The following is a 26,615-nucleotide window of genomic DNA, read 5'->3' on the forward strand; positions in this document are numbered from 1 at the left end:
TCCATCATGGAAATGCATGGTTATGCTGAGGTAACCAAGATCATTCCCACCCTTACCTGCATGTACTCATGCAGGCATTAAGATTCTTTGTCTAAGTAGAAACTGCAATCAGAAGTGCTTCCAAGACTCTCTATCCTTTCACCAAAGAAGCCTCTACATCACAAAACCCACAGTGACCACTCACTGTTGTAGGGCCACTTGGTTCCAGGAGGCTGAAGTAACCTCTAATTTACTTAGGAGAGAAACAAGACCTAAGACTTTGTGCAAAACTGGAATGTACTTGGACCCTAACTGATGAAATGCAGTGTAATGTTATGAGATTGATCCTAAAATGCAAAACGAAGAAAATAATCAGACTGATATAGAAATTTGAAAATCTACTCTTACATCTATACTCCACAGTAGGATCACTTATATCAAAACTGTTCATGAACGAGTTGACTAACAGTACTTTTAAAAATAGCCAGTAACAAGACACTGCAGACTATCATAGCCCATCTATTCCAGTACTTCACTCTTCTACCTTTACTTTTTCCTAAGTAAAACAACATTTCCTCTGCTGCAGTTTACTTGTTCTAACCAAAATTCATATGGAGAAAAATTTAATCCCTCCTTCTTTGCAAATTGTCTGGATCTATTCTAGTAAAATAAACAGAGCCAGAACACATCTCAAAACAGTGGACCTTGATTATCTACTATGTCATGTTTCTAGAACAGACCTTCACAGATTTTGGACACTGCCCTGATTGCTTTCTAAACACAGTCTGAGACTTATAACCAGCTCAGATGCAGCTATGGTGCCATAAACGGTGAAAAAGTTTAAAGGCCAGATAATGTCTCCAGGCCAAAGAATAAACTTTATCTAGTATTGTTAATTTTCTTTCAGAGAAATATATTCTTTATATAGTTAAGAATACTTATCAACTCTCCTTTCTTTGGACTAAACAATATCAATCTCAGTCTTTCTCCACAGACTCCAGATTACTCCCACTGAAATCCATTTAATTTTCAGCTGACATTCCCAAAACTGGTTCCTGAAGTGCAATTCCCAAAGTGCATTACTCAGCTGCCCCAATGCTGAGTGAAGATGAACACGATGATTTTCTGTGCACAACGAATAACATTTCTATTTGTGCATTTCAAATTGCTTCATACAGTTCTCTAAGTACAGTGAACTTCATGTGCTCTGATTGATTTTGTTACTCTCTAATTTATTAAGTACTTTTTGATGTGTTATTCCAGCATTTACATCCCCATAACCCTTAGCATTTGGTTGTGAACATGATTACATTAGCAGCGATGGCACAGGCAGATGTTTCAGTAAGCAAAAATTATTAAATATTTTGGGCTCTCTGGAGCTGCATTTTGGTAGAATCAGTCAGTGGTCATGGGGATGCATTTGTACGCGTTCGTGAAGCACGGTGAGATTTCTTCATCGGGAGCTTTCTTCCTACCCATTTTCAAAAGCACTTCTCTCTGTTTTAAAATTAAATTGTTAAGACTGTTAAGACTTTTTATAAATGAACTGTGCCTCATAGACTGAGCTCTTTGAAAGTATTCCCTAGAAGATCAAATTGATAAAATTAGAATGATGCAGATAACGAAACACTTACTGTTGTCAACTGACCTCCTATCAATTATCTTGTGCTGTTTTGGCCTTTGTTGCCCATGCTAATTGACCTTGATGAATGTTATTTGTTTCTTGAATCTTCAGTGGCATGGTTTCTTCATGGGCAATGGTGTGGTTATACTGAAAGCCAGGCTCTACCTTCCTCTTGCCTTTTGATGTGGACTTTGGTATGAAATAAAAGGCTGTGTGGTGGTCCTCAGCAGAATTCAAAGGCGAGAGCACAGCTGGGCTGTGGTCTGCTGGTGGAAGGAATGGTTGTTTGTCCAGATCAGACCTCAAGGGTGACTGCATCTGTGACTTGGATGGGGTAATGAAAGAAGTTTGCTAATCTGCAGTGTGGCTCCTGCTGACTGATAAAAGGATGTGTACAGTAGTCTCAGTCTTATCTCTTCAGCCAGGTTTACACTGGTGTGACATTGCTGAATTTAGACAAGCAGTTCTTGATTTACTGTTGGGCAAAGGCAGAATCAGATCTGATTTTGCACCACAACCCATAGAGATAACCCAGCTCTCCCTGGAAAACATCTTGTGTATATTTAAGAATACTTAAATATACGTAAGCATATTTATAGCCTTTCCCCACGTTGTGAGTATATTTTGGATCTTTCTGGTACCTCTGGATATAAAATCTTTCTGAGCTGAATCCAGGACAGATAAATCATGACTCCGGTTTTTTTTTTGCATAGGGTAGCCTGCCTAAATCACTGCCACATTCCTCCCATAGTAGTCGTTTAAAATTAATAGCACATGCAGAGGAAAAACTAAACCCTTTGACGTCACTCCCGAAATGAGGAAACATAAACAGAAAGGCTTCTCCCCGGCGCTGGCAGCACGGCTGGGATTGGTCTGCGCTCCGCGCCCGTGGCACTGACAGCACCTCCCAGCCCGCCCGGCCTGCGCTGGCTGACACCGGCAGCCACACTGCAGCAGCCTCCGCGCTACCCCAGCCCTCACCCCGGCACCCAAGTGCGCTCTCTTCCCGAGCCTTTTTGCTTCTTAAGGTGGTTTTATTGGCTGGGTTGGGGGACTTGGGGAGGTTTTATTTCTTTTTCTTTTTTCTTTTTCTTTTTTTTTTTCCTTTAAATTTTTATTTTTTTTTAATTATTATTATTTTTATTTGCTGTCGTTACTTATTTCTATTCCCAATCCTGGATGCAGTTACTGGATTCTGCAGTACAAGTCTTCATGAACAAGCTGCACTGCTTAGAGATTTCACGGCATTCAAAGGTCACAGAACTGCCACTATGGTTAAATGTCTTGTTTAATGGTTGAGGTATGTACAGCAAATCTAAAAGAGGCAGCATGATTATTTTTTCAAGGGAAACTAAAATTGTGAGGGGGAGAGGGAGATAATACTATTATTTAGTGGAAAAGATTTTTACTGGTGATTGTTACTACAGCAACTGGTTTTTGAATTTCCTCCCCTTTTCTCTTAATTCGAACTAGATGAAAATTTTGACTTATGTTGATTTAACCATTTGATGGTTACAGAAAATTGCAGAATGAATCTCTTGTGGTAGTCCTTTCTGGCCCTACTGGGGAAAGTGTGATTGATTTTTCTGTATGTTTTCTTATTGCTCTGTGGCAGGACAGGAGACCTGGGACTTGGCTGGCTTAGATGAAGGGACAAGAAAACAGAAACTTGTTCCTATCCTGAGGGGGCTGTGAGTTTGTCTGAGAGTTAGAGCAGAGGGAGGAAGAGTTGGAAATAAACAGGTCAAGCAGAAAAGGATATCGGCCTCATTTTTAGGAGTACATGTACTGTTGCTTCTTTTTACTACATGCTTAGATTGCTGTACTTGGTTTGGGTTCAGAAGTTCAAGATTAAGAAGCAGCTTGAGCTTTGACTAAGAAACAGATCCTCACTGGGAGGGGGGAGAGCTGGTCGTCTTATATTAACACCAGTTTCCACGCAGCTTTTGCTACTTAACAGAGGAAAGTGGAAATTTGCTCAGGAGTTGGAGTGATGTAGCCTGGCATCTGTTTGATGGCGTATAGCTTCAATTCATCTATGAGCCAGTGATCTGCCTTGAATGAGTGTTGCAGCACTAGAGTGGGCAGTGTGTGCTGCAGTAAATGAAAGCAACTGCTACCATAAAACTAACATTGTTTTTTCAAGAGTGTGATTCTAAATTATAAGGGGAAGAGCCACTTGTCAGAGCTTGTGTGTGTGTATGAGTGGTCTTAAAAATAACTCCAGCCAACACAGGAGATTTCTGTTGTTAATTGGATTAAGATACAGGTATGTTCAATGACCAGCAGTCTTCATATTTTTCCTATTTGTGGAGTGAGACTTTTTATAGCTCTGTTTGAAACATTGCTGTAGATATAAATCCTCTGCAATTTTAAAATATTTCAGTGTAACTTTAAAAATTATACCTGAAAAAACCTATTTCTCTAACAAGGAAAAGAACATGAGCACACCTAGCTCCTACAGTGCATCCCATAGAGTTAAAAAAATTAACTACACTAGGCTGAAACATGCTAGCTTAAGGACTGCAAAAATATTAGCTCTGAAATGCAGAGGATGTGCTATGTGCTGTGAATGGACAATTGCTATTCTGCAGTGCCTAGTGGGAAAACAAGGACTTTGTGTATTGCAAATGCATAACTGCAGCTCCTCCATTTCCTTTGCTGTATCTTCACTGATGACTGCTGAAACAAAGAGGTTTGTCACAGATAAGCTCTTTAGTGCCCCATCTCTTCGGAGATGCTTGAAGATATTTTCTCATATCATCCAACAACCCAAAGTCAAGCTTAGTTGGATGAACTGTTAGTCTGTAATCTCCATGTCATTCTCCCCTGCTCAGCCCTTCCCAAATTCTTACTGTATGAACTGCCAGCCGTTTTCAAAATCTAAAGTACTACTTCTCTAGCCTCAAGTTTAGAAAGGCTAATATAGTGTTGTTTAGATGGTTAATTTGTAAATTTAATTAGGAGTGTGTCTCAGTCTATAGAGACGATAACCTGTTCTGTAAGGAAAAACCCTGTAACTATATGAATATATTCAAGTTTCCAAAAGACAATCTGTAAGATACTGGTTTAGAATAATTTCTGAGAATCAAATTATTCACTTTTCTTGATAAACAGTTTTCAGAGAAGCTTTGTTTTTGGCCTCTGTATCTACATGTTGGTGCATCTGTGTTCCGTAGCAACTACTAGTGGTGGTACTAGTAGAAAATATGGTAAGTGGACTTCAGCTGAGGAAATGAGTTTTGCTGCTTTAGTATGAAAAGTTTGTCTGCAATGTTTCCTCTGAACAACCTCAATTCAGCATCTAGAAAAAATACAATTCAAGGTTGGCCTCTCTGCAGTGGATGAAACACTTACTGACATTTGCAGTCACATTGTCTCCAAAAAACTGTGTATTGCAGAAGTTTCGTGGGCCATGAATGGCTGTTTCTTCTGAGTTTATTTCCATAGGATGGACAGGACTTGTCACCAGTGAAGTTCCAGTGATTCCATCAGAGCAAGGCACACTCTGCTGAGCCTAATCCAATATACTGCAGATCACTTTTGTAAATTGTAAAATGTTTAATTGTGTAAAATAGTATATAAATATATCATTAAAACAGCAGCTCCCTTTCCTCCCTGTTTATGTCCTTTTCCCTTCTGAAATGGAACCCTGTGCTTGCCCTTACCAGACCTCTAGGTAGGTCATTGTTAGCAGACTGATTTTCCAGTGTCTTCATTGCAACTATGAAGAATATTTGAGACTTTTGATCATATGTAATTCCTTTTCACTCATCACATGGTTCTTCAACCAATACCTAAAGCATATTTTAATGAGAAATAGTCTGAAAATTGGTTTTCTATGACACATACATGATTTTCTTGTAATTTTTCAATCTCAGGCATACTGCCTTGTACTGATAATTGCCTTGTACTCTGAGGCATACTGCTCTTGTACTGATAATTTGCTTTATAGAAGCAATATGAAGCAAAAATGCCAGCTACTGACCAAGTGATTACTGTCAATATAATAAAACCTGACACCTCTCTATTTAATCATAAAAAAATTTACTACTTAATCTCTCCTCAAATCAAGGTAGATATATGTCCAAAAGCTCTTGATGAGATTGCTTCTGGTTTCTGGGCTAACAGAAGAATAAGTCATTTGGTGCAGCCAGGAAGATATCCCATGTAAATAGGAATTCTTAGCTAGTCAGTATTGTTCATCATCACATTGTTACTCCACTTTCATGCTTGAAATTCTAACAGCATTCCATGTGCTTGTCACAGGGTGAAAGTGAAAGGGACAGCTGGGGTCCTACCAGCTTCCAGAACAAAATTAAGTCTTTTGTAATGAAATGATGGTTCAGTATTCCTCCTCTCACATCCATATTGGGTAGAAGATGTTGGAACTATAAAATTCACTCTTCTTGTTCCTCATCCAGCAAGGTGGCTTACCCTTGCAGGGACATCAGTTCTTACATTTCCAGAGAAACATTGGCTTTACCTCTAGTGTGAAATTTGCACTTTTCAGTCACAAGCTTCAGGGTGTAGAATTGATGTTATTTAGAGTTTATACGCTGACTACACTGGGACACAGATGCAGCCTAAGTGTACAAAAGTAGTTCAGAAGTTCTGATGTTTTTTCTTTCTCTGGCCACCACAAGGTGCATCAACTTTGGCACCTAAAGACAAATAATGCTGAGAAGAGGGGTCACAATGCCAGGTACCACATATGCCATCAGATGAGGACTGCTAGTAACCTTTTGTGTTTCACAGTAAATGAGTGGAATCCAAATAACATGCCTTCTGACAGTAGCAGGAGTTTTTCAGATCAGAAGTATTAGCTTTGTATAAATACTAGAGGGATAGAATGCATTTGTTGTATTTAAGACAATTTATTTAGCTAATTCATAGAATTTGAAAATGCAAAGTCAACTTCTGCAAGGTTGTTTTGCAAAGAGAATTCTTCTGTATCTTCCAGAAACTGTGGAGATCTGTTAAATTTAATTTTTACTATTATTCTTACTACAGTGACATTCCAAAAAAATTTCATTAGAAAACAATATCTGAAGCTCTGAACCCTGTCATTTGTGTTATCCTGTAACAGACTGTGGGATTCAGAATATATATTGCAAGGGTTCACAGTGCTCATGTTTGGGCTAGTGATAGGTATCTGTTTTAAAGCCTCCAGTTTTAAAGTAGAAAATTTACAAATCAGAGCCAGATCAGATAGAAGAGAGTGTATTTCCAGAAGCCAGACTTCAGTGACAGAACTGTAAGTGAAAAGTTTGTGACAGAGACAAATCTCAAAAACCAGCAGTTGTGTGAATCAAGCATTTCTTTTGCACACATTGAATAGTGTGATTTCATCAGTCCATTGATGCCGTAATTTTGATATACATTTGTCACTTTTTCTGTTCTTTGAAAAGTCCAGAGTCTCTCAGAGGGCTATCATTTAATTATGTAAACAGTGTCAAATGAGAGAAACTAAGCTAGTGAAAGGGTCCTATTGAGTTGTGTTTGTTTATTCTGTTCTTCCTCCCAGTAGGAGCTGTGAGTGAGGATGGATAAGAACTCAGTTTAGCTACTTATTTAAGTCACAGTCTTGTGGTGGCATATGATATTCTTCTGCTAGCTTGCTGTCCAGCCAAATAAGATATCCAGGTTTTCTGGATGGATAAACATAGCTGATGACCTCTTCCTCTTAATAGGTGGGCGTGAACAGTTGGGATTCTTCCAGTCATGCACAGAGACAAATTTTTTACATATTAGCTAAAGAAGAATTGCCCTCAGACACAAGAAGCAAGATTTACTTCTCTTCAAGTAGGTTATTTTAAAAAAAGTAGAAACAAATATTTAGAAGGAAGCAGTTGCAGAGGCTTTTTTTTCTGTAGCTGGTAGGTTTGCACTAGTCACCCACAAAAATTTCTGGTATGAGAAAACTCACCAACTAATACCTCACTATGGTGTGTGCTAATACTGGCAGTGTAAGGTTTTGAAAAGAAGACCACAGAATCTCCTGTCAAATTAAGTTTAGCTAATTGTCATGGTGGCATAAAAACACACTTGTGGGGCAACTGCTGTCAGGACTTGTATACAATTTTCTGCGTGGTTGTTCACAGCAGGGTCTATGATACTAACCCATCTGTATATAGGAAAGATATTTTGAACAGGATGATCATTACCTTTCAAAGAATAAAGGGGGAGGTAGGCAAGTTTTGACTGGATATGCAGCAACTCAAGAATGGCTTAGAGAAATATATACCTGTAAAAATGAAATTAAGAAATACCAACTTAACTAGAAGACTCCTGGAGGATGGTATTGATCTACTGTGTGATCCGTCCTGCTCCCATTGGCTATTGCCCTTTATTACTTCTGAAAGAAAGGATATGTACAATAATGTTCTTATCCTTGTCTTTCCCCCTACCCAGCTTAGCACACTTCCTACAGGGCATATAAAGACTGGCTAAGCTCTGGTGCTTGTCCTAATACAAGGTGGCAGAGTTACCACCAAGTGTGCAAGGACTCATCCCTTGGACAGAGAGATGTGGATCCCCACGTGGTTGCTGGGCTTTGGAAACAAACACATATTGACGTGAAGCACCTCAGTACTTTCTCAAGAATTCAGCTGTCATCCAAAGGGTGTAGCTGTTTTCCCCTTTATGTATGGTCATCCAGGTATAGAGTGACAGCTGGGGCCTCTGCTTACATAGCCCCAGAGGACATAATCTGCTTCGTGTTTCTGTAGAGGAGCATGTATGCAGCTGCACACTGAAGTACACTAAAGATGGGCAACACCTGACATTTGGTTTTCCTCTTTCTCAGCTTACCACTTGGCTTTAAACCTCTGAGAAGGTTAGACAGAATGAGGGCTTGGTGCATACCAGACTGCTGGGATGGAGGAGGAGACCTCACCTAGACACCCAGAGAGAGATGAAAACAGACGCATGACACCTTCATGGAGAAAGCACACTTCTGGTTTTGTGTTAACTGAAAACCATGTTGAAACAGGCTATTTTCCAGGGCCCTTTCTGTTACAAATATTGGAATATTACTTGGCTCTCTATTACTTATGCAGAGTCATTTTTGTTTTACTCACTGCCATAATATCCAAGTATCTATTAATAACAATGTTCAAGTACCATCAGAATGGCCATCATAAATGTAATTAGGCAGCGTATCTCCAGTTTAATCAATATGGTCATTAGAAGACTGTAGGACAGCCAGGAAAACAATAATTAGTCCTGATTAATAAAGAAGAACTTGCACACATCAGTGAAGGAGAGAGGAGCTTTGCATGTTCAAGGCTTGGGAGGACAGTGAGTTGCTTTCTGCTTTAGTAGATCGGAGAACACTTACTAAAAAACACTCTTGAAAATGCTCTTACAATACTAAATAAAATTCATTTAAAAAGTATAATTTTCTTGAACAAACTGTAAGAATCAGCTAGAAAGATACAACTGGAATGTATGTTTTCACCAAGCAAATTCCTCCGGTGCACAGTTGGTTTGTTTTTCTAGAACTGCTTTCAAAAGCAGAACAACTAAAAGATAAAAACAAGACTGAAATTGAAATGCTGTGTGAGAGTGTAAAATGTCATGATTCCACTGAGTGTAACAGGACTCCATCAGTTTGTACCTGTGAAAGATCAGACACACTGAGCTTTCAGGACTAAAACACATTCCTTCTCTTCAATGGTTAGATCAAATTTTAGGTTCATTAGCCTTGTGTCATACCTGTTTAACACCAGTTTTCCACAACTTCCTCAGCACTGTGGTACCACAGGGCAACTTTTGTGGTTCCACAGAAGCTGTGTTGCATTCTTTTCCTTCCATCACACTCTAACCTCCCCCCTTCTTTCCTTCCCTTTTTCACAGAGAAGAAATGTTTACCAGATTTTATTTGAAATCACAACCCCACAGTTAATTTTTAGCTTATGTGCTAGCATCTGCAAAACTGTATATATTTGTAATACAGAAGGGGCTGATGTTGCTCATTTTCAGTAAAGACCATGATCTGTTTTAAGGACACAACTATGTGAGTAATATTTTTAAAAGCTGAGGAATAACAGAAAAATAGTAATTTTGCTTAGGAACCAACATGTCCTGTGCTGTATCACAAGAAATTTTTCATGTGGTAGGATTGTAAAATCCTGTCTCTTTGAACCATGAAACTATAACAATCCTGTCCACTATGAAAGTATAATCTCTGTAATAGTATGGTAGCAAACACCAGTGCAACACAAGAACATCGAGTGAAGTTCATCCTATATATCACCATCAAATCTGATAGAAATGGCCAGGCTTTCAAAAAAGCTAAAATTCACTTTAGTCTCTAAATGAAATGGCTGGATCTGAAAAATTGCTGTGTGTTAGAGGTTGCATGGGAAACGTTTTCCCTTTCTGCCTTAGACAGACAGAAGTAGCCTGTTGTTAGTGCTTTCAAGAAGGTCTGGGAGAAAAAGATTCAAGTTCCTTCCTAGATTATGTCAGCTTTCCTGAGGTGGATTACCACTGCAGTGTTTCCTATGGGTTGAGCTCTGTCTTCATGGAACCTGGCAGAGACAACCCACAGTCCACAGCCCCACCTTTAGCCCCAGCATGGAACTCAAGCTTCTACACTGGTGAAGGGGCCCATGAAGGTGGTTTCAGGCAGATCTTCACCTGCAGCTCCAGGAGTTCTGTCCTGAACCCAAGAAAATTTTCTGATGGGTGTTTTCTTCAAATAAGCATCTCCTTCTGAACAACTTTTGTACCAATGAATAGTTGTTTTTAAACAGAAAGCTCAGATATATTTTAAAGGGGGGCGGGGGGGGGGAAATCTCACTGCTGCTGAAGAATGTCCACCTTACTTGTGAGGACTGAGGGGTACAGAGATGTCGTTTCATTTGGGTGCCTGCTTGTGGGCAGAGGTGAGTGATGGATGGTTGGACTACATGATCTACACTGTCTCTTCCAACTTTGATGATTCTGTGAAGTTCTGGCTCCTATCCAGTGACCATTTTGAAACGTCTGCTTAGTTTTTATTTTACAGCACCTGAATTGAAAGCTCGGAGGTCACTAGAACCTTTAATTTCCAAATCTTTCAGCAATCCTCTTCTCACTCTCATCCCAACAGACGTGGTTTTCAAAATAAGTGGGGGAAAAAATCACGAATCCATGCTTTATTTATAGGATACCTATAGTGCTGAATAGATTATTTCTGCATGAAGATTTGCTTGTAGAGTTCACTATTATTTTTACTGCGAAACACATTTGAAAAGAGGTTTTCATATGCACTACAGGAATCCCTCCCCCAAATTCAGCCATTTAGGGCTTCTCTGCTGGAGCAAAAGAGTGTTGGATTCTGCTTGGGTTTTTATTTTTTGCTTAAACACCATATCAAACATTGTTTCAAATCCAATAATATGACAAAGGGAGGATTATAATGTTTAAATATATCAGCTGATCAGAAAGCTTCTTGGGGGGAAGCCTCACAGTTATGTGGACCACCTAATAAGCCACTGCAGCTTGGTCTCATTATCTTAGAATTTTTAAATTGGTATTCACAGTTTTAGAGCATCACTTGGATAATAATTTTTTAAAATTTTAATCATGTTTACTACTCATGTGAACCAGGTGGAGCTGACTTCTGCTATTTTCTAACTATTGGTGAAAACTCTTTCACATTTCCCAAAAGAGTAAAGCTAAAAGCATTTAATGTCAATTCGTGCTTGGCATTGCACCTTTTTATGATAGCTGATGAAAAGCAGATGATGCCAATAAGCAAACCAATTTCTAAGAAAGTCTCAAGAGATCCTGATGTTTAAGACGTAGAAAACAATTATCAGAGAGGTCTTTCTAACCACCCTGTGATTGTCACTGTTGACAACACTTCGACAGTTGAACTTCTTCAGCTCTGATTTTAAGAGAATTTCAGAATCCTCTGAGCTAACTCCTCAGTTTCTGGAGACATTTTTTGAAATAGTATATTAAAAGAGCATTTCTTCTTTTTGAATCTGCTACCTTTATTTTCTCCTGAGAACACTTGTCTTAAAATTATGTTTTCACCACACTGATTTATAGGTTCTGGCATGGGAAATAATGCTCTTTCTCCTAGTAGCAGACAGAAAATTAGCCACAATCTGATGTTAACAGCTTCTTCATTACCTAAACTGTTTTACTCTTTATTAAGTTCAACACAAGCAAATCTAATGCTTTTGAACCAGGGAGTTCTTGCCCATGTTGCAAGTATACAAGATATTAATTAATTTATGAAGTCACAATAGTAAGTCCGCCTCTGTGGCAAACTGGGATCTGAATTGTGATACCAGTGAGTTCTGCAGAGAAGTGCCACTTGAGTGCAGCAGAGAAGTGCCACTTGAGTGCAGCAGAGAGAAAAAATTGGTTTAGCTAATTTACATTAAAACATCAAATACGAATAATGCTGTCAATACAGTTGTTCTTGTGGTTCTTAGGAGATGAGATTCAACACATTTTACATTTGATATACTACATATTTGTCTGCACTGGCAACAAATAATGTGCAGTGTAGAGCATGATAGGGTGGTTCTGAGCAATAGGATACCTGTAGATTTCAGTGACAAGGAGAACAGAAAAGCTTTTATGAAGAGTCAGCCCACCACCAGATGTTTCTACTAAGTCACCAGTGGTGCTATAATTTTCAGCTGGTCCCTTAAATTGCCCTCACTGCTTTTCAGAGTACTTGCTGAACACACATGTTGTTTACTAATTAATGCTCCTCTACATCTTGCCCATGAACCTCTGGCAGTTCCTGTAGTCCTTTACAGCTGGAAGAGGAGCCCACGGAATGGGTCAGGTTGGAAGGGACCACAGTGGGTTATCTGGTCCAACTTCCTGGCTCAAGCAGGGTCATCCTAGAGCACATGGCACAGGATTGCATCCAGACAATTCTTGAATTTCTCCAGTGTGGGAGAATCCACAGTCTCTCTGGGCAATCTGTTCTGGTGCTCATTGGAAAGTCAGTAATGTAAGGAAATGGCCTCAGTCTTAGCCCAGGCAGATACGAAATAGCGCCAGGCTAAGCTGTGACATTACCGTGTATGGTATAAGAAATTATGAGGTGATTTTCATGCTTCATGCTTGCAGTGGCATTCACTGTTCTCACAGTCTGGTATAAGAAGATGTGTTAATGAAAACCCTCACTTGGACAGAGAATGTTTCTGAACACATTGATGAATAAAGAAAACGCTGGGGTTTTTAAAGAGAGGCTTTGCCATTATTAATTTTACAAATGGAGGCATAGAAACAGTTTTTAGTTTGGCTTGGTGACCCCAACACTTTTCCTTTAAATAAAGATTCTTTTAAGGGCCAAGCTCAGAATTTTCAGACTTACCCACGTCTTTAAAATGTTTTGGGGAGCTTATTTTGAAAACTGTGACCCTTCTGTCCATATTTTATATTACATACACGGCAGCTGCTTGCTACTTCTAAAAAATTATCTTATTACTACATTTAGGGATAATCTTTTATTTAACTAATTTTAAAAAATTGAGATATCAAAGAAAAAATAATATTTTTTCTTCTGATTGTGAACCATTGCAACTACACTGTCCTTCTGATCTGTGAGCAGATTACAAGCAGTCAATGCACTGTGCTGTGGGCAGGCTTCAGAGGAAGGTATAGCCTCATCTATCCCAAGACGTCAGAAGCATTTCTGATTGTGACTGATAAGAGAGTGAAAGAGAGATGGTCTCGGAGACTCTGTATCCCAAATAGGAACATGATATCATGTTCAGACTCATACCAAATGAAATGCTAGCCTAGGAAAAACTAAGCTTAGTGAGCTAAGAGATTATTTAAGGCTCTTGCTCCATGTTGCGAAGTGTGTTGCAGTAGCAGCAGAGTATGAAAATATTGTATGTAAAATGTAAGTCAGGTAAGTAACACTCATTTAAGTAACACTCCTGTATTCTCCACAGGCTGAAAAGCAGATGTATTAAAGGCTACTTTCTGGAAATGGCTTCCCTGTCTGTGCATAAATCTTTCAAAAGTTGGAGATTCAAGCTTTTGTCATTCCAGATTTTCTAACTCAGAAAATATTTACTTTATCAACTCAGAAATCATTGAAAGTTTAAATATAATACTTGGGCGTTCTATTCTTTGTCTGTGAATCTAGTTATTTGACTGCAGAACAACCAAACATTTATTTAGGCAGTTTATGTTGATGGAGTTTTCTACTATGGAATTTTTCCGTTTCATAAAATAAATAATTTGTTATGGCAAATTGTTCTGTGTAGTAGGGATTGGGAGTCCTTGAACTTAGAATAGAATGAATTCATGTATCTATTTGATTTTTATTATTAAAAAAAACAAAATTCAAGTGTTCAGTTCACCTGCCATATGCACCCTGAGTACAAACTGTACCCATCTCCCTCTGATCCCGAAGCACAGACTTGTTTCAGCAGGCGGGGTGGAAACCTCACATACCCTGGAGCTCTGTTTCCTATAGGCACCCCCACAGCAGAGGGAGCCAAATCGAGTGATCCCACAGCTCTGCTAAGAGTGCAGCTTTCCTCAGCATCACTGGGTACAGCCCAGGCTGTGAGTAGAATCACCCACAGAGAATTTGTCGTCTCTGACCCAAAAGCCCTGGCTCTGCTTCCCATTGTGGGGCAGGGTGTGGGCAAATAGGGAGTGAAAGGGTGGAGGAGGAAGAAATGGGAAAGGGTGGGTACAGAGAATGATGGGGGGAAATTGCACTGTATCTTGCTATCTTAAACATCTGTAATAATGCACCTTTTTCCATCTGATACTGACTCTAAAATTGCTGATATTAAGTCAATGTCTGACTGCTACAGAATTGCTGATATTAAGTCTATATCAGCACTGTTTCTCCTTGCTTCCTTCAAGTCTTGATCTTCTGACCCCACCTTATTTTTACACAAGTTGTTCATAAAAGATTTTAATCAGTTAAACATCAGGGTTCTCAGGGGCTTGTGTCCAGCTTTACACAGATTTCTTTACGATGGTGGGCTGCATGATTATGGTGACATAAAGGCTGTCTCTAGCATCCGGATAAAGATTGTATAGGAGACACCTCTGTGAAATTTCAAAATGAGCTGCTAAGAAACTGAGGATTATCTTATTCCTCAACAGTTTCCTTTCCAAGTGCAAGAAACATTTCTCCCAATTTTTCAAAGAAATAATCTCATGCTTAAAAGAGGGTAATTGAGACTACAAATCAAATATAACAGATACCACAGTCCTAGTTTGTGCAGTACTGGAAAGTATTTACCCTTGAGGATGAGGGATAAAATAGAAAAAATGTGAGAAGAATGTTGGAAACACAAAGATTTGACTTTTAGGAATAAGAAAAAATGAAGATCAGTATTTATTTCCTCCAGAGTATTTTTTAACCTCTGAGGTTCACCCTGTGACATCCCATTACATGCAATTATATGGACCATTCACACATTCTTTGAGAATTTGTTATGGCAATTTTTCTTGATATGTGAAATAAAAATCATTGTGATATTAACTGCAAATAATGTGTTTCACAAGAGCAGTAATATGGTCATTCATTTATATGGAGAACTGTGATTTTAAATACTTTGAATGTTTTAGATCTTTAACAATGTATTTAATTATGTGAATAGCTAGGCATCTAGGAGAATTTAAGTACTGAGCAAGTGCCAGTGTTCCTGTAGGTCTTAATAATACCACTGCACAGTACCAGCAACTGATTTCTCAATTACTAAAACATTTTAGAAAGCCTGTATGATAATCAGGCAATGGTTGCTTTGGAAAACTGGCAGAATATACCTATGGATTTGAAGTATTTCTATAGCCTTCTAAATTTTATTATCAGTATGAAAGATTTCAGTTATTAATTGTTTGTGAGTTATTAAATCAGATATGAAAAAGAAATTAGGATCTAACACAAACTCGTAAGATGAAAGATAAGGTCTGTGACTGGGCGTTTAACCTGTCAAGCTATCCTGAAAAACTGCATAGTACAGAAAACTTAGTAGACATAACCAAATTCTCCTCTTACACATGCAAGAAGTCTGTTTGGCTTTGTGGTAATCTTCCATGTATGGAAAAGGGCTACGTTACATAAAGAAATTAGTATTGTTTCCAGTTTTAGTATTCAGGTTAAATCTGAGTCTAATAATAACAAAAATCCTGCTCTCCTGTTTTATCAACCAGGCCTTGCTGGTTTGTATGTTTTAAGTAAATTCTTAAGTAAATGTTAATATTCTGGCAACTAATCTCTATTGCATTTTACTTTGAAGAGCCAAATATAAGTTTCTGGGATTACAAAGCCTTTGCCATATCTCCAAACAAGTAATTGTGCATAAATAAATGAATTTGGCAGCATTATCTCATCTCCTTGTGACGAGCACATCAACAAATCAGGCTATGCTTTGTCTAGATTCCAGATTCTTAATCATTCTGAAGAAATCAGTACAAATTTAAAACAAACTTGCCTACACCTGAAGTTACTGTAACGAATTAAATAAGTCCTAGGAACTGTAGTAGTTGTTCTGAAATTGTCACTTGGTTCTCACTTTAAAGACATATATTCCTCTCTTTCTGTTGCTGTAGTCTTTTTGTGCTTAGTCTTCTGATGGCATCTTTCCCTTTAAGTGATTGCCCTTCGCATCTTCTTGGCACCAGGTTTATTTTCAGCAAGCTGTGTGCTCAGAGTGCTGGCAGCCATCCCGGGGAAGCTGCTCTGCCTCGGTGGCATTTGGTACATGGGAATTCCAGAGTAAGGAATGGGCAAAGGTTACCACGTGTTTTACATCACTCTCAGAAACATCAAACTAGACTATTAGTGTCTGACAACAAACAATGTGCGAGGCCTCCAGGCATTGTGGTCTGTCTAATTCTTTATTTTCCCTTTCCTTTTACCTCCACTCATACCAGCCACGTTGGAATATTACTTGTGCATTTTTCTTGTAATATCACCCCACAATGTAGGAAGTCTTGATAAAAGATGCAGTTTGACGTAGAATAATATAAATGCTAGGAAATAGTTTACTTCTAGGAAAAAAACAGTTGCTTAATAAGATTTGGAGAGTGGCATTCTCAGACTTTTCCTGGTCTTTGCTGTTTTAATATTTTAACAGACTGATTGCAGCCTAGAAATCACTCTCATTGTTATGTTCTGAAGGCAGACAAGCAGCAGCTTTCTTTGTGCAGCAGAACTTGTTGTTCTTAACAATCAGAAATATCAAGAAGCAACAAGTGCACAGAATAAGTATTGCTAAAAAGAAATTGCAGATCAGTTTCCACAATTTAATTTCATAGTGAAGTTCTAGGTGTACTTCTGCCTGATGGAAGTTTAGTCTACGGACCCATTAGCTATGTCTTCTACGGGCTCCTGAAAGCTGTAGTCATGCTTGTGACTCAAGTGTGCTGCCAGATTTGCCTGCCTTCAGACCATTTCTTGATGCATGGTCTGCCAGGCTGTGCCTCTCAGTGTGGGTAGCAAGTCACCAGGCTCACCAAATGGTGCCATTGGTGATCTTTGTTTGCCCTGCCTGGCTGTTCCTGGGAACTGCTCTGCCCATCACATGGGTGGTTGAGGTCTGATGTGCCAGGATATGTCACTGCTCTTTATCAGCAGTGTCTACCTGGTGCTGTTGAGAGATTTTTAGGGTTTTTTCTGATGTGACAGGTCCTGTACTAGTGAGTTAGAGTGGTCAGTTGAAGAACATTGTATGCTGAGTAATCTCAGAGATTAACACTCAACTAAAATGAGGATGGAGAAAGGAATTAATAAATTAAATGGCAGGAGTGAATACAGGAAAAATGAAGTGTGCTATCAACTCAGATTGTACTTGGTGATTCATCTTAGTACAAACTCAGTAGGCTTTGACTCATATTTGGTTCTTCGATACTGATCCTTAATACTTACATGTAGAAAATCACAGGCCACAATCTTAATTTTCTTTGTTTTAAATAAGGAAAAAATTACATGTTCCTTTCATTTCATGATAATACTTTGAAAGGATTTTCTTCCCTAAAATACAAGGTTTCTAAAAATTATATGAAGCTATCAGTACGAAGACTTATAACAATAAAAAAAGACTGTAATTTAAAATGTATATGTATTCAAGTCAATATTATGAGTAACTAGGCTAGCCTTCCAGTCCTACTTAGAGATCTCCTTATTAAATCTTTATAAATGGATTTGTTACTTACAGCAGAAGATAATCTAGAATGCAGATGGGAATTTTTACCTGAATGAACTGATAATAACTCTTGTAAAAACAAACAGCACTAGGCAAAGGTTCAATACTACAAGAAAAAAGTCACTGATCCATAACATCTTTTTCTAGTACAACACGTAGGAAGTCTAAAATGCTGATTTTCAAGAACAGAGTACAAACAACTGACTCTACTCCTTATAAAATAACAGATCAATGCTTTTGTAGACCAGTGAATTTTTCTATTGTGACAAAGCAAGTTTCTCTTTTTTAACACCAAATTTTGTCAAAGATCTCTAAATTATTTCACGGTATCATACCAAAGTCTAGCTTTCCTTTAAAATGCAAAGCTAAAAACAGACCTGAATGAAAAGAAGGGAATATTTGTTTTCACTTTTTCCCATGTTTTTGCCCCCTATGTATTTGATTACATTGCAGCTATCCCTGTTTCCCTCTGCCATCTCTATTGTTCTAGCTGCTGTGTAATCAATGTGAAACAGAGACAAAGACACTGCTTCCGTCATTTAATTGGAAGCAAAAGTCAAGTGTAGCAAGTGAAAGAGAAGAAACAATGTCAGCATACAAAAATAAGATTGAATATTTGCATTGCTTAATTATTGCATAAGCTGGTATCTAAATTTTTGTATGTTAAAGTGAGGTAATGAAGTATGGAACTTTTTCAGATATAAAAGTTTTTTAGTGATGTAGATGTTATCCTTTATACTTACTTTAGAGCAAAAGCACTTTTATACTTTTTGGGGAATTCAAACTATACTTTCTCTAGAAGTTAATTGGTTTTGATGCATGCTTGCTAAGTTAAATTGTTAGCCTACCTTTGAATCAGTCTTGATCCCATCTAATAAAGACTTTGTAGGCCTTCTTAATTCAATGTCCTTAATGACAACTTCTACTGAGATCATTAGAGGTTCACGGCTTATTAACAGTCCATGCTGTGAAGCCACATCTGGAGCACTGCATCCAGTTCTGGGCTCCCCAGTGTAAGAAAGACATGGAATTACTGGAGTTCAGTGAAGCACCACAAAGATGAATAAGGACTTGGAGGATCTGTCATGCATGGAGAGGATGAGAGAGCTAGGACTGTTCACCCTGGAGAAGAGAAGGCTTGGAAAAGATTTTTCACTATGTATAGATAGCTGATGGAGTGTGTTAGAGAGAGACAGGCTATGGACCACGTGATCTCTGGAAGTCCCTTCCAACCCCAACCATTTGGTGACTCCAAGCATGACACACATAAATAAGGCCGGTAGAGTGCCAAGCCTCACAGCTGTGGTAGGACTGCCAGCAGGCACCAGCTGGAAATGTAAATGCCAGTAGTATCATTTAGGAAGAGGACAGAAGGAACATCCCTCTATTAACAAGTTTTCTGTAGCAGGGAGGTCCAAGCTAACAATGATTTCAAGTAAGTGTAGAAATTAATACCTTCGCTTCTTTATCAAAACAATGAAGATAATTTATGTTTCCGTTATCTTTTAGAATATTTTGAGAGTATTCTGGATTATGTCTATTCCTGCTTTTATTAATCAGGTCAAATTCTCTTTTAGTACATTTTATCCATTAATTCTCACTCAATAAGGTACCCTTTTGCTAGTGGGCATTCTAGGTCATCTATACTTTGATATTTTTCTGGCACATCCATTAATACACAGAGTTCAAAACGAACACAATAGTAAATGTTTCAAATATAACATGCTTTCAGTCAGTATTTATGCTTTCAGAAGATGAATAAGAGTCCCATTTCTTATGATGTTCCAAATAATTGCTACTACAGGTAATTTGAAGGGCTGATTTTGTTTATGTGTATGTATGTGTGTGTACATGCCCAGGCGTTGGTACTGGTATCTCTTCCAAAGACTCTGAAATCCGCAGGGAAGCCACATTGTAATTTCACATAATTTACCTTTACAACTTCTAATTTTTTTGAGCATGTCTGCTGCCTGTGTTTGCTAGATTTATTCAGAAGAGAAAATGTTTCTGAACCCACTGATTAATAGCTTGTATTAGAGGGACAGGGTTATGTAAAAGCATCAGCTGCACGTTCTCTGCTCTAAAAGCCTACTACCGCAAAGGTTTTTATAACTATTAATGAATCATAATTTATAATTCAGATATTTACATCCCTGAAAATTCCTAGGGCTCTCAGTCAATACAAAGGGAAATTTACTACAAGTAAGGCACAAAGCCCAAATGGTTCTCAGTTTAAGAACAACCTTGAAAAACCCAGTACGTTGCCCCTATCATCTAGAGATAAAGTAGAAAGCCTGCTTCTGTGTGGCAGCCCTGCTTAAGAGTCTGCACTTGAAGATGAGAAGCAGCATGTCATTTTGTGAATCTGATCTCACACAACATATCCCAGGTCCCTTGTTACAGTTATCTTTAATTAATATTTTAATTAAAGTGTATCAAATGAATGTAATGAGCTCTGTAATAAATCTCCTGTGAACTACAGCAGAGCCAGAATATCAAAATAACCATGAGGAACTAGCACAACAGTAGGAACCAAAACTCTGCAGAACTTATTAAAATCTCCTGACATGTCCCAGTCTGCCTTGTTTGATTAATACAATCATCCATGTGGTTCATCTTGATCAAGAAATGGCAAAGAATCTTTCAACAAAATTATTTTTCACTCCATTAATGTGGAGCTCTGTATCTATCATCTCAGTGTAACTGAGCTGGATTTTTTCTCAAGTAAAAATTATTTCTCTTTTAAGACAATCTCTTTCTAAAGCTGATTGCTACACTGTGCTTATTCCCATTGTAAGGAACCTCTTTAACTTCAGTGTAACTAGTCAGCCAAGAAACTTCTTACCAACAAGAAACATCTTACCAACAGCCAAGAAACATCTTACCAAGAAGTCGAGAATCTGAATGCAGAACAAATAGGCCTGTGGAATTTTTCAGAAGGTGGCATTCCAACACTTTGGTGTTGTGGCTTACTCATTTTGGCAGCAATACACTAGAAACATGCCTACCTGAAACATCTGAAAGAAATCACATGCCTAGGAGATGGACTGACTGCTTAGCTTACTTCTTAAACTTCGTGCAAGATAGGGAAAAATTGCACTTGCCAATTCTTGACCGCCTCCTGGCAGTAATTATCTCGGTTTTGGTGTTGAATTTCAGGAGTATCTTTTGTTTGTAACACTGTTAGAGGACGCAGCCAATTGGAATGTGTAAACATGTTTCTTTCCTGCGTAGCAACCAAAATTGCATCAATATAGTGGTAGTGAATGTGTTTCCATTTGTACATTGTCTGTATGTATAGTTTGCTGAAATTTTAATTTCACATGGGCATACATTCCAACCTCATACGTTGAAACCTGATGATGTAATTATCAGCATCAATTGAGATTTTATTAAAAAGTTAGACAACTTGCTTACATTTCCTATCCAAGTTTTTACAGTGAGTTTTTAGCAACAGAATATTTGAAACTTCCAAGTGTGACTGCATATTCTAGTTACAGAATAATTAATAAATCAAAAGGTCATGTTTTTTGTACAAGGTTCTATGTAAATAGGGTTTTCTGAATTAGTCAACATATTAGTTGGATGTTAGTTTTGTGAAGAGTTTGTTTGACAAACTCATAATCTTCTAAATTCATTTGTTGATCAAGGCTCTTCATATGTGTATATGACAGAATTTGCTTTTCTTCCTTTTGCTACTGCAAATACTGGTTGTAATAACACAGTAGCAGTAGGCCTGGAGTTATATTAGGTTGGGAGAAGTGAAGTCAGTGAATATTTGATGTTATATTTGACAATAATAGTAATAGGCTTACTAATTCTTAATGAGCCAGACTTTTAATACTAGAGCTGTAAAAAGCTTTTAAGTCCTACATATCATATTTGTGGTCCTTGCACAGCTGTGTTTGTCATATTGAAGAATTTTTAGTTATACTACATTTGTAAATTCTTATTTGGTTCCTGGTTCATTACTGACATGGAGAAATCTGCATGTGATAAACATATAGTACAACAGAAGAAGGACACAGTAATGCTGCAAAATAGACTGAAAATGCTGCAGAAATCATTCCATAAGAAGTAAATGCATTTTGTAGTTTTCAAGGTAATAATTTTTAGTTCATTATTTATTATCTTGTTTCTTTAGTATAGCGTTCTTCTCATCTGCAAAGCTATTTGTGATTTAAGAGCAGATCCAAAGCCCAGTAAAACACAAGGGAAGTCTCTCTTTGACTGCAGTAAACTTTTAATCAGTTCTCTTGTCTGAGCATTTCTCATAGGTTCCTGGTAGGGAAAAAGTACCTGTTCAGTGTTTATATTGCTTCTTCCTAACAGCTGTAATTTGTAAATGCCATATAAATATTGTCCTTTATCATATTTGCACAACCTAGTAATAGCATTTTACGCTAGGCACACCCGTTCCATTTGCCACATGTGACTGCATTAACCGTGATGGTGACCACGTCACATTTTTATATTTCCATGTGAGAAGAAGTGCCCATGCAAAAACAAACGAGCCCTTTACCTACTGTTTGGGCCCATAAGATCTTACCAGCTTTGTTGTACATTCCTCCATCACTTATGTTTCAATATCACTCTTGGAAATAAGTCTTGCAGAAGGGCAAGAGAAAGGATCTCTGTTGCAATGTCATGAGTGCTTGACAGTGTCTGAAGGTTTGCATTTATATGCCTTGTAATTGTACAGTTCTACTTCTTGGAGCTGGACTTTGATGATCCTCATGGGTCCCTTCCAACTCAGGATATCTTGTCACCAACTAAGATATGATCAGCCTTAAATAGGAACAAGAACTTTGTCTGGAAGGGGCTCATGCTCTCACATTTTGTCAAAATAAATTATTTCAGCCTCTTGTACTTTTGTTTCTGTGTGCTTAAGAGTTCTTTGAGAATGTGGATGTTTTATATAGGGTTTATAGTTTACTAGCTACTTAAGATCTACAGGTCTGGTACCCTTGTATTGTGTCTGTTACCCTATGAGCAAGTACTGTGGGTTCTCTTTCTGTGTAACAAATACTTCTACAGGGTAATCAGTATATGTTAGATGCCCATGCCTCCATCTCCTTGGTGCCTTTAATAGTAATAAATTTAATAAATTATCCTCTTTTTGCACTGTATAGAAGCATTCTCCCATATTTTATAATACAAATTTATTGTTCAGTATTTTTACCTTCATATTTTGTTTGCTAGGCAGGGAAAATTCCTTTGTCTTCCTGGGTTTTTTGGTGAAATTGTTGTTCTCCCATTTCCTCTTCCATTTAGTATCTGTGTAAATAGCCAATTTTTACCTGCCTAACCTGGCTTTTTGCTTCCTGAGACAGATTATGTTCAAGGGTAAAGAGTTCAGCTAATCAGTAGTATAAATTAATTTGTAAAATAGGAATCAAAGCTGAATCCTTCTAAAGCTCAAGAGGCATAATCTTCACAGATGACAAATAATCCTGTTCCCCAAATCTTAGCATACTCTGGTCTGATTTTCCCAGTTTTTAATGCCTGGAACTTATATTTCCTAATTACTTGTATTATTTTGATATTTATATGTTAAAACACAATTCTCATTGAGTTCTTACTTGGGCCCTGAGAAAGTAACAAATAGAAATTCATAACCCACTTTAAAAAATATATTTGAGCCATTTGTAAAGCTAATAAGTTTCTCATCTTGAAATCCCTGTTGGAACATATTTGCATCTTTATGAAGCAAAGTAACAATCTGTCCTAAATTAGGAGGTGTAACCCAGGAACTCTGTGGGAGCAGCAGGGACCAAATAATGCTTAATCCTCAGCACTGTCACTTACCTGATAAACCAGGCAGAGGTTTAGTGGTAGAAACTCAGGAGATTGTGAAGTTTGATTTTTTCTCAAATACAGACTCATGAGAGAGTGTGAGGATTTTAATTTTTGTTTTAGCTAAGTAAATTGACAGCTGGGGTTCTTTCCTTTTAAATACTTTGTACAGTCTTAATTTTTTTAAACAGAGGAAGGACAGGTTCCTGCATTTTTAAAGGAAAAAAAGCCCAAACTTAAGAAATGTGTTTCTATCTATTATGGATGCAATACAGCAAGGTAGCAGAATCCAGGTTTCCACTGCAGCCAACAGAATAACTCCTCATCTTGCATGGTAATGACCTTCAGACAAAGCCAAAAGTAATTTTCAGAAAGCTTCGAAGATATTTGTTGATAGCAGGATCAAAAATGTATGGGGGCCTCATAATACCACAAGGGGAACCTGAAAGTGGACACCTTCAGCTCATAATTCTAGTTTTACTAGCTGCAGCTCACAAAGCAACAGCTGCATCTACATTGCAAAATACCTCCCACACATACATACACACATAGTGTTTGCACACAATACTTATTTTTTTCCCTTTAATGTGTGGGAATAAATTAGAATCTAAGATCTTACTGAGAGAAAGTGTTTGCTGTTTAATTTAGAGGGCTAAAGATAATACAGCTCCCATACTTTGATCATGCATGCTGCAAATGGAAGAGGGGATCCTGCAAAAAGAACCATTCCAGCAAATCCAGGTAGAGTTTTACCGAAATCTTGCATCCTCTTGATTCTTTTCATAAGATTATATTCTTCCTATGTTGCTTAGCTGTATGCATTAATTAGGAAAAAGACTGGATAATCAGAATTGGGTGCTTGTTTGTATGTTATCTTTTAAAAATTGTACCAAAAATAAAAAAGAAAAAAAAGAGAAGCAGAATCTGAAAATACTGGCACCCAAGCTCTGTTCTGAACTTGGAAGTCACAACAATGGGGTCTTGTTTGCTGTCTTTTTTCTGTGAAGAACTCGTCTAGAAATTTCTCAAGGGAATAGGATTTTCTGTTAGTATTTTACTGTGTAATCTGGAAACACTTTGAAAATGTATGTGGACATTTTCTCATCAAAGTCATTAGCCAAGTATTTTTCCAAGAAGGGCTCCAGTCTAATTCACTTTTATTTAATTGCTTCATCCATTGCTACAGCCTAAGCACCTAATGACTCTAGAGGATGGTTGGACTTTTCACCCTTTCTAGCTCTTATACTCAGTGCTGTAGTGTACTTACAAGTCAAGTGCAGAATCACATCTCACAGGCTACTGTGCTTTTATTTCAAATAAAGAAATTGATTTTCTTTCTCAAATCTGACAGCTTTTTTTTCTTTAAAAAAATTTTGTAGCAAGGGGACAAAGTACCTGCAGTCTGCAATACTTGTTGAAGAGCTCTGATAATAATATGTTATTAAAATATTTTCAGTGCTAGTTGGAAGTTCCAAAAGTTCTTCCAATATGATATTTCTGAAGTAGTAAAGAAACCCTTTAGAAAGAGTGGCAAGCAATGTTTCTTCAGATGCCAAGGAAAACGTCTCCTTCTTGGTTTTATTAATGCTGTATGGCAGGGGGAGGGAGCCTCTAAACAGTGTCCATTGTGGATTTAGACTGAGTACGGCTTTATGAACTCACCCAGCTCAAAGTAGCGGATCACAGAAGGTTACTATTGATTTGCAAGTTCCTGACAGGCATAAATGATTCATATTCTGTGGTACTTGTCCCACTGGAGATTAAACAGACAGAATAAATGTACACCTTTTAACCTGTAAGTTAATGCTTCTGACAGCCCACTGTGTCAATCAGTGTGACTGGCACCCTTAAATATACATTAAAGGTACTTTGCTCTTCTCAGTTGAAGGAAATGTCAACTTCATTGTTTGTAACAGAGTGAAGAGACGTGGAACTCAGACATAGGAACAGAAAGTCAGGTACTGCACATCTCTAAGTGACATAAAGAGACTTAGTAATGAGCTAGACATAGCTCTGTAGAAACAAGAAAAGTTCTTGCACTTTTACACAAGGTAAAGAAATAACACAGAACAAGGTGGAATAACCTGGGAACACATGCGTTTGTTTGACAAAGACATCTTTTCTACTGAAAATCAAGCAGAGAGCTGGAAAAAAATTACTCTGAAAAGGATCTTTGTTATATATTACCACATTGTTAATTGGAAGGCAAATTTAATTGGAAGAGGCATTGCAGAATTTTTTTTGTTTCCTGATATCTCAGGATGTAACATGCTGCAGCCGAGGGTGATTCTTTCCTGACAGCCCATCCTTAGCCATGCTGGAGTTGGTTGCCATGAACCATGCAGGAGTGTGTCTGCTCAACAACAGAGCACCTGTACTGCCCTTCATGGTGGCCTCAGCTGCCTGTGCCATTAATAGGTACTCAACATATTTTGGCTAAAAGCTTGGAGCTATTCGCAACATCAAAGAACCATTCAGGTTGGTAAAGACCTTTAGGACTGAGCCCAGATATTTACCCAGCACTTCCAAGTCCACCACTAAACCATGTCCCTAAGCACCACATCAAAAAAGAGTAGTAACAACAACAACAACAACAACAAATTATTTCATTGCCCTCCTCTTCTCCATTTATCCACTGCGATCCTAATGCACTATTTCAGAACAGTCAATCTGTAACTAAGAGGAAATAATGTCCTACATGCCACTCAATCAGTTCAAAACAGAATTACAGTATGGTACAATCCTTACTTTAGGACTTAAATGATATGGTGGGAAACAGAGTAGCATGAAGGTTTTGAAGAGCCTATTTGTTCAATGTAATTTTCTATCTCCATCATTTAGAAATGATCTGTCATTGATGCAGAAAAGATGATAGCAAGTAAACAAGAAGCTGAAATGTCAACTTCTTGCAGCATACAGAGGTTTTACACTCATATTTGGAACTGTACTGGCACTGGTTACATTGGCAGATGAGCTTCTCCTAGAAATAATGAAAACTCAGTCCCATTTCCTAAACTGAATTTACAGAAGCTCTAAATGTCTTTCATTATGACCAGTTTCTCTGTTAC

General features: G+C 37.9%; 1 protein-coding gene across 2 annotated transcripts in view; it reads left to right on the plus strand.

Annotated features, from left to right (window-relative positions):
• Nucleotides 1-2,474: 2,474 nt before the first annotated feature.
• PDE7B (phosphodiesterase 7B) overlaps nucleotides 2,475-26,615 on the plus strand; it is a 172,110-nt gene continuing 147,969 nt past the window's right edge. The window contains exons 1-2 of one of the 2 annotated variants that reach the window (XM_017737200.1): nucleotides 2,475-2,631; nucleotides 2,789-2,903. In XM_017737200.1, coding sequence (XP_017592689.1) covers nucleotides 2,883-2,903 — 21 coding nt within the window. In that variant the 5' untranslated portion in view covers nucleotides 2,475-2,631; nucleotides 2,789-2,882. The remainder of the gene's footprint in view (nucleotides 2,632-2,788; nucleotides 2,904-26,615) is intronic. The other variant, XM_008635956.2, reaches the window with a different exon arrangement.

This window comes from Corvus brachyrhynchos, unplaced genomic scaffold (genome assembly GCF_000691975.1).
Source record: "Corvus brachyrhynchos isolate BGI_N302 unplaced genomic scaffold, ASM69197v1 scaffold6, whole genome shotgun sequence".
NCBI lineage: Eukaryota > Metazoa > Chordata > Aves > Passeriformes > Corvidae > Corvus > Corvus brachyrhynchos.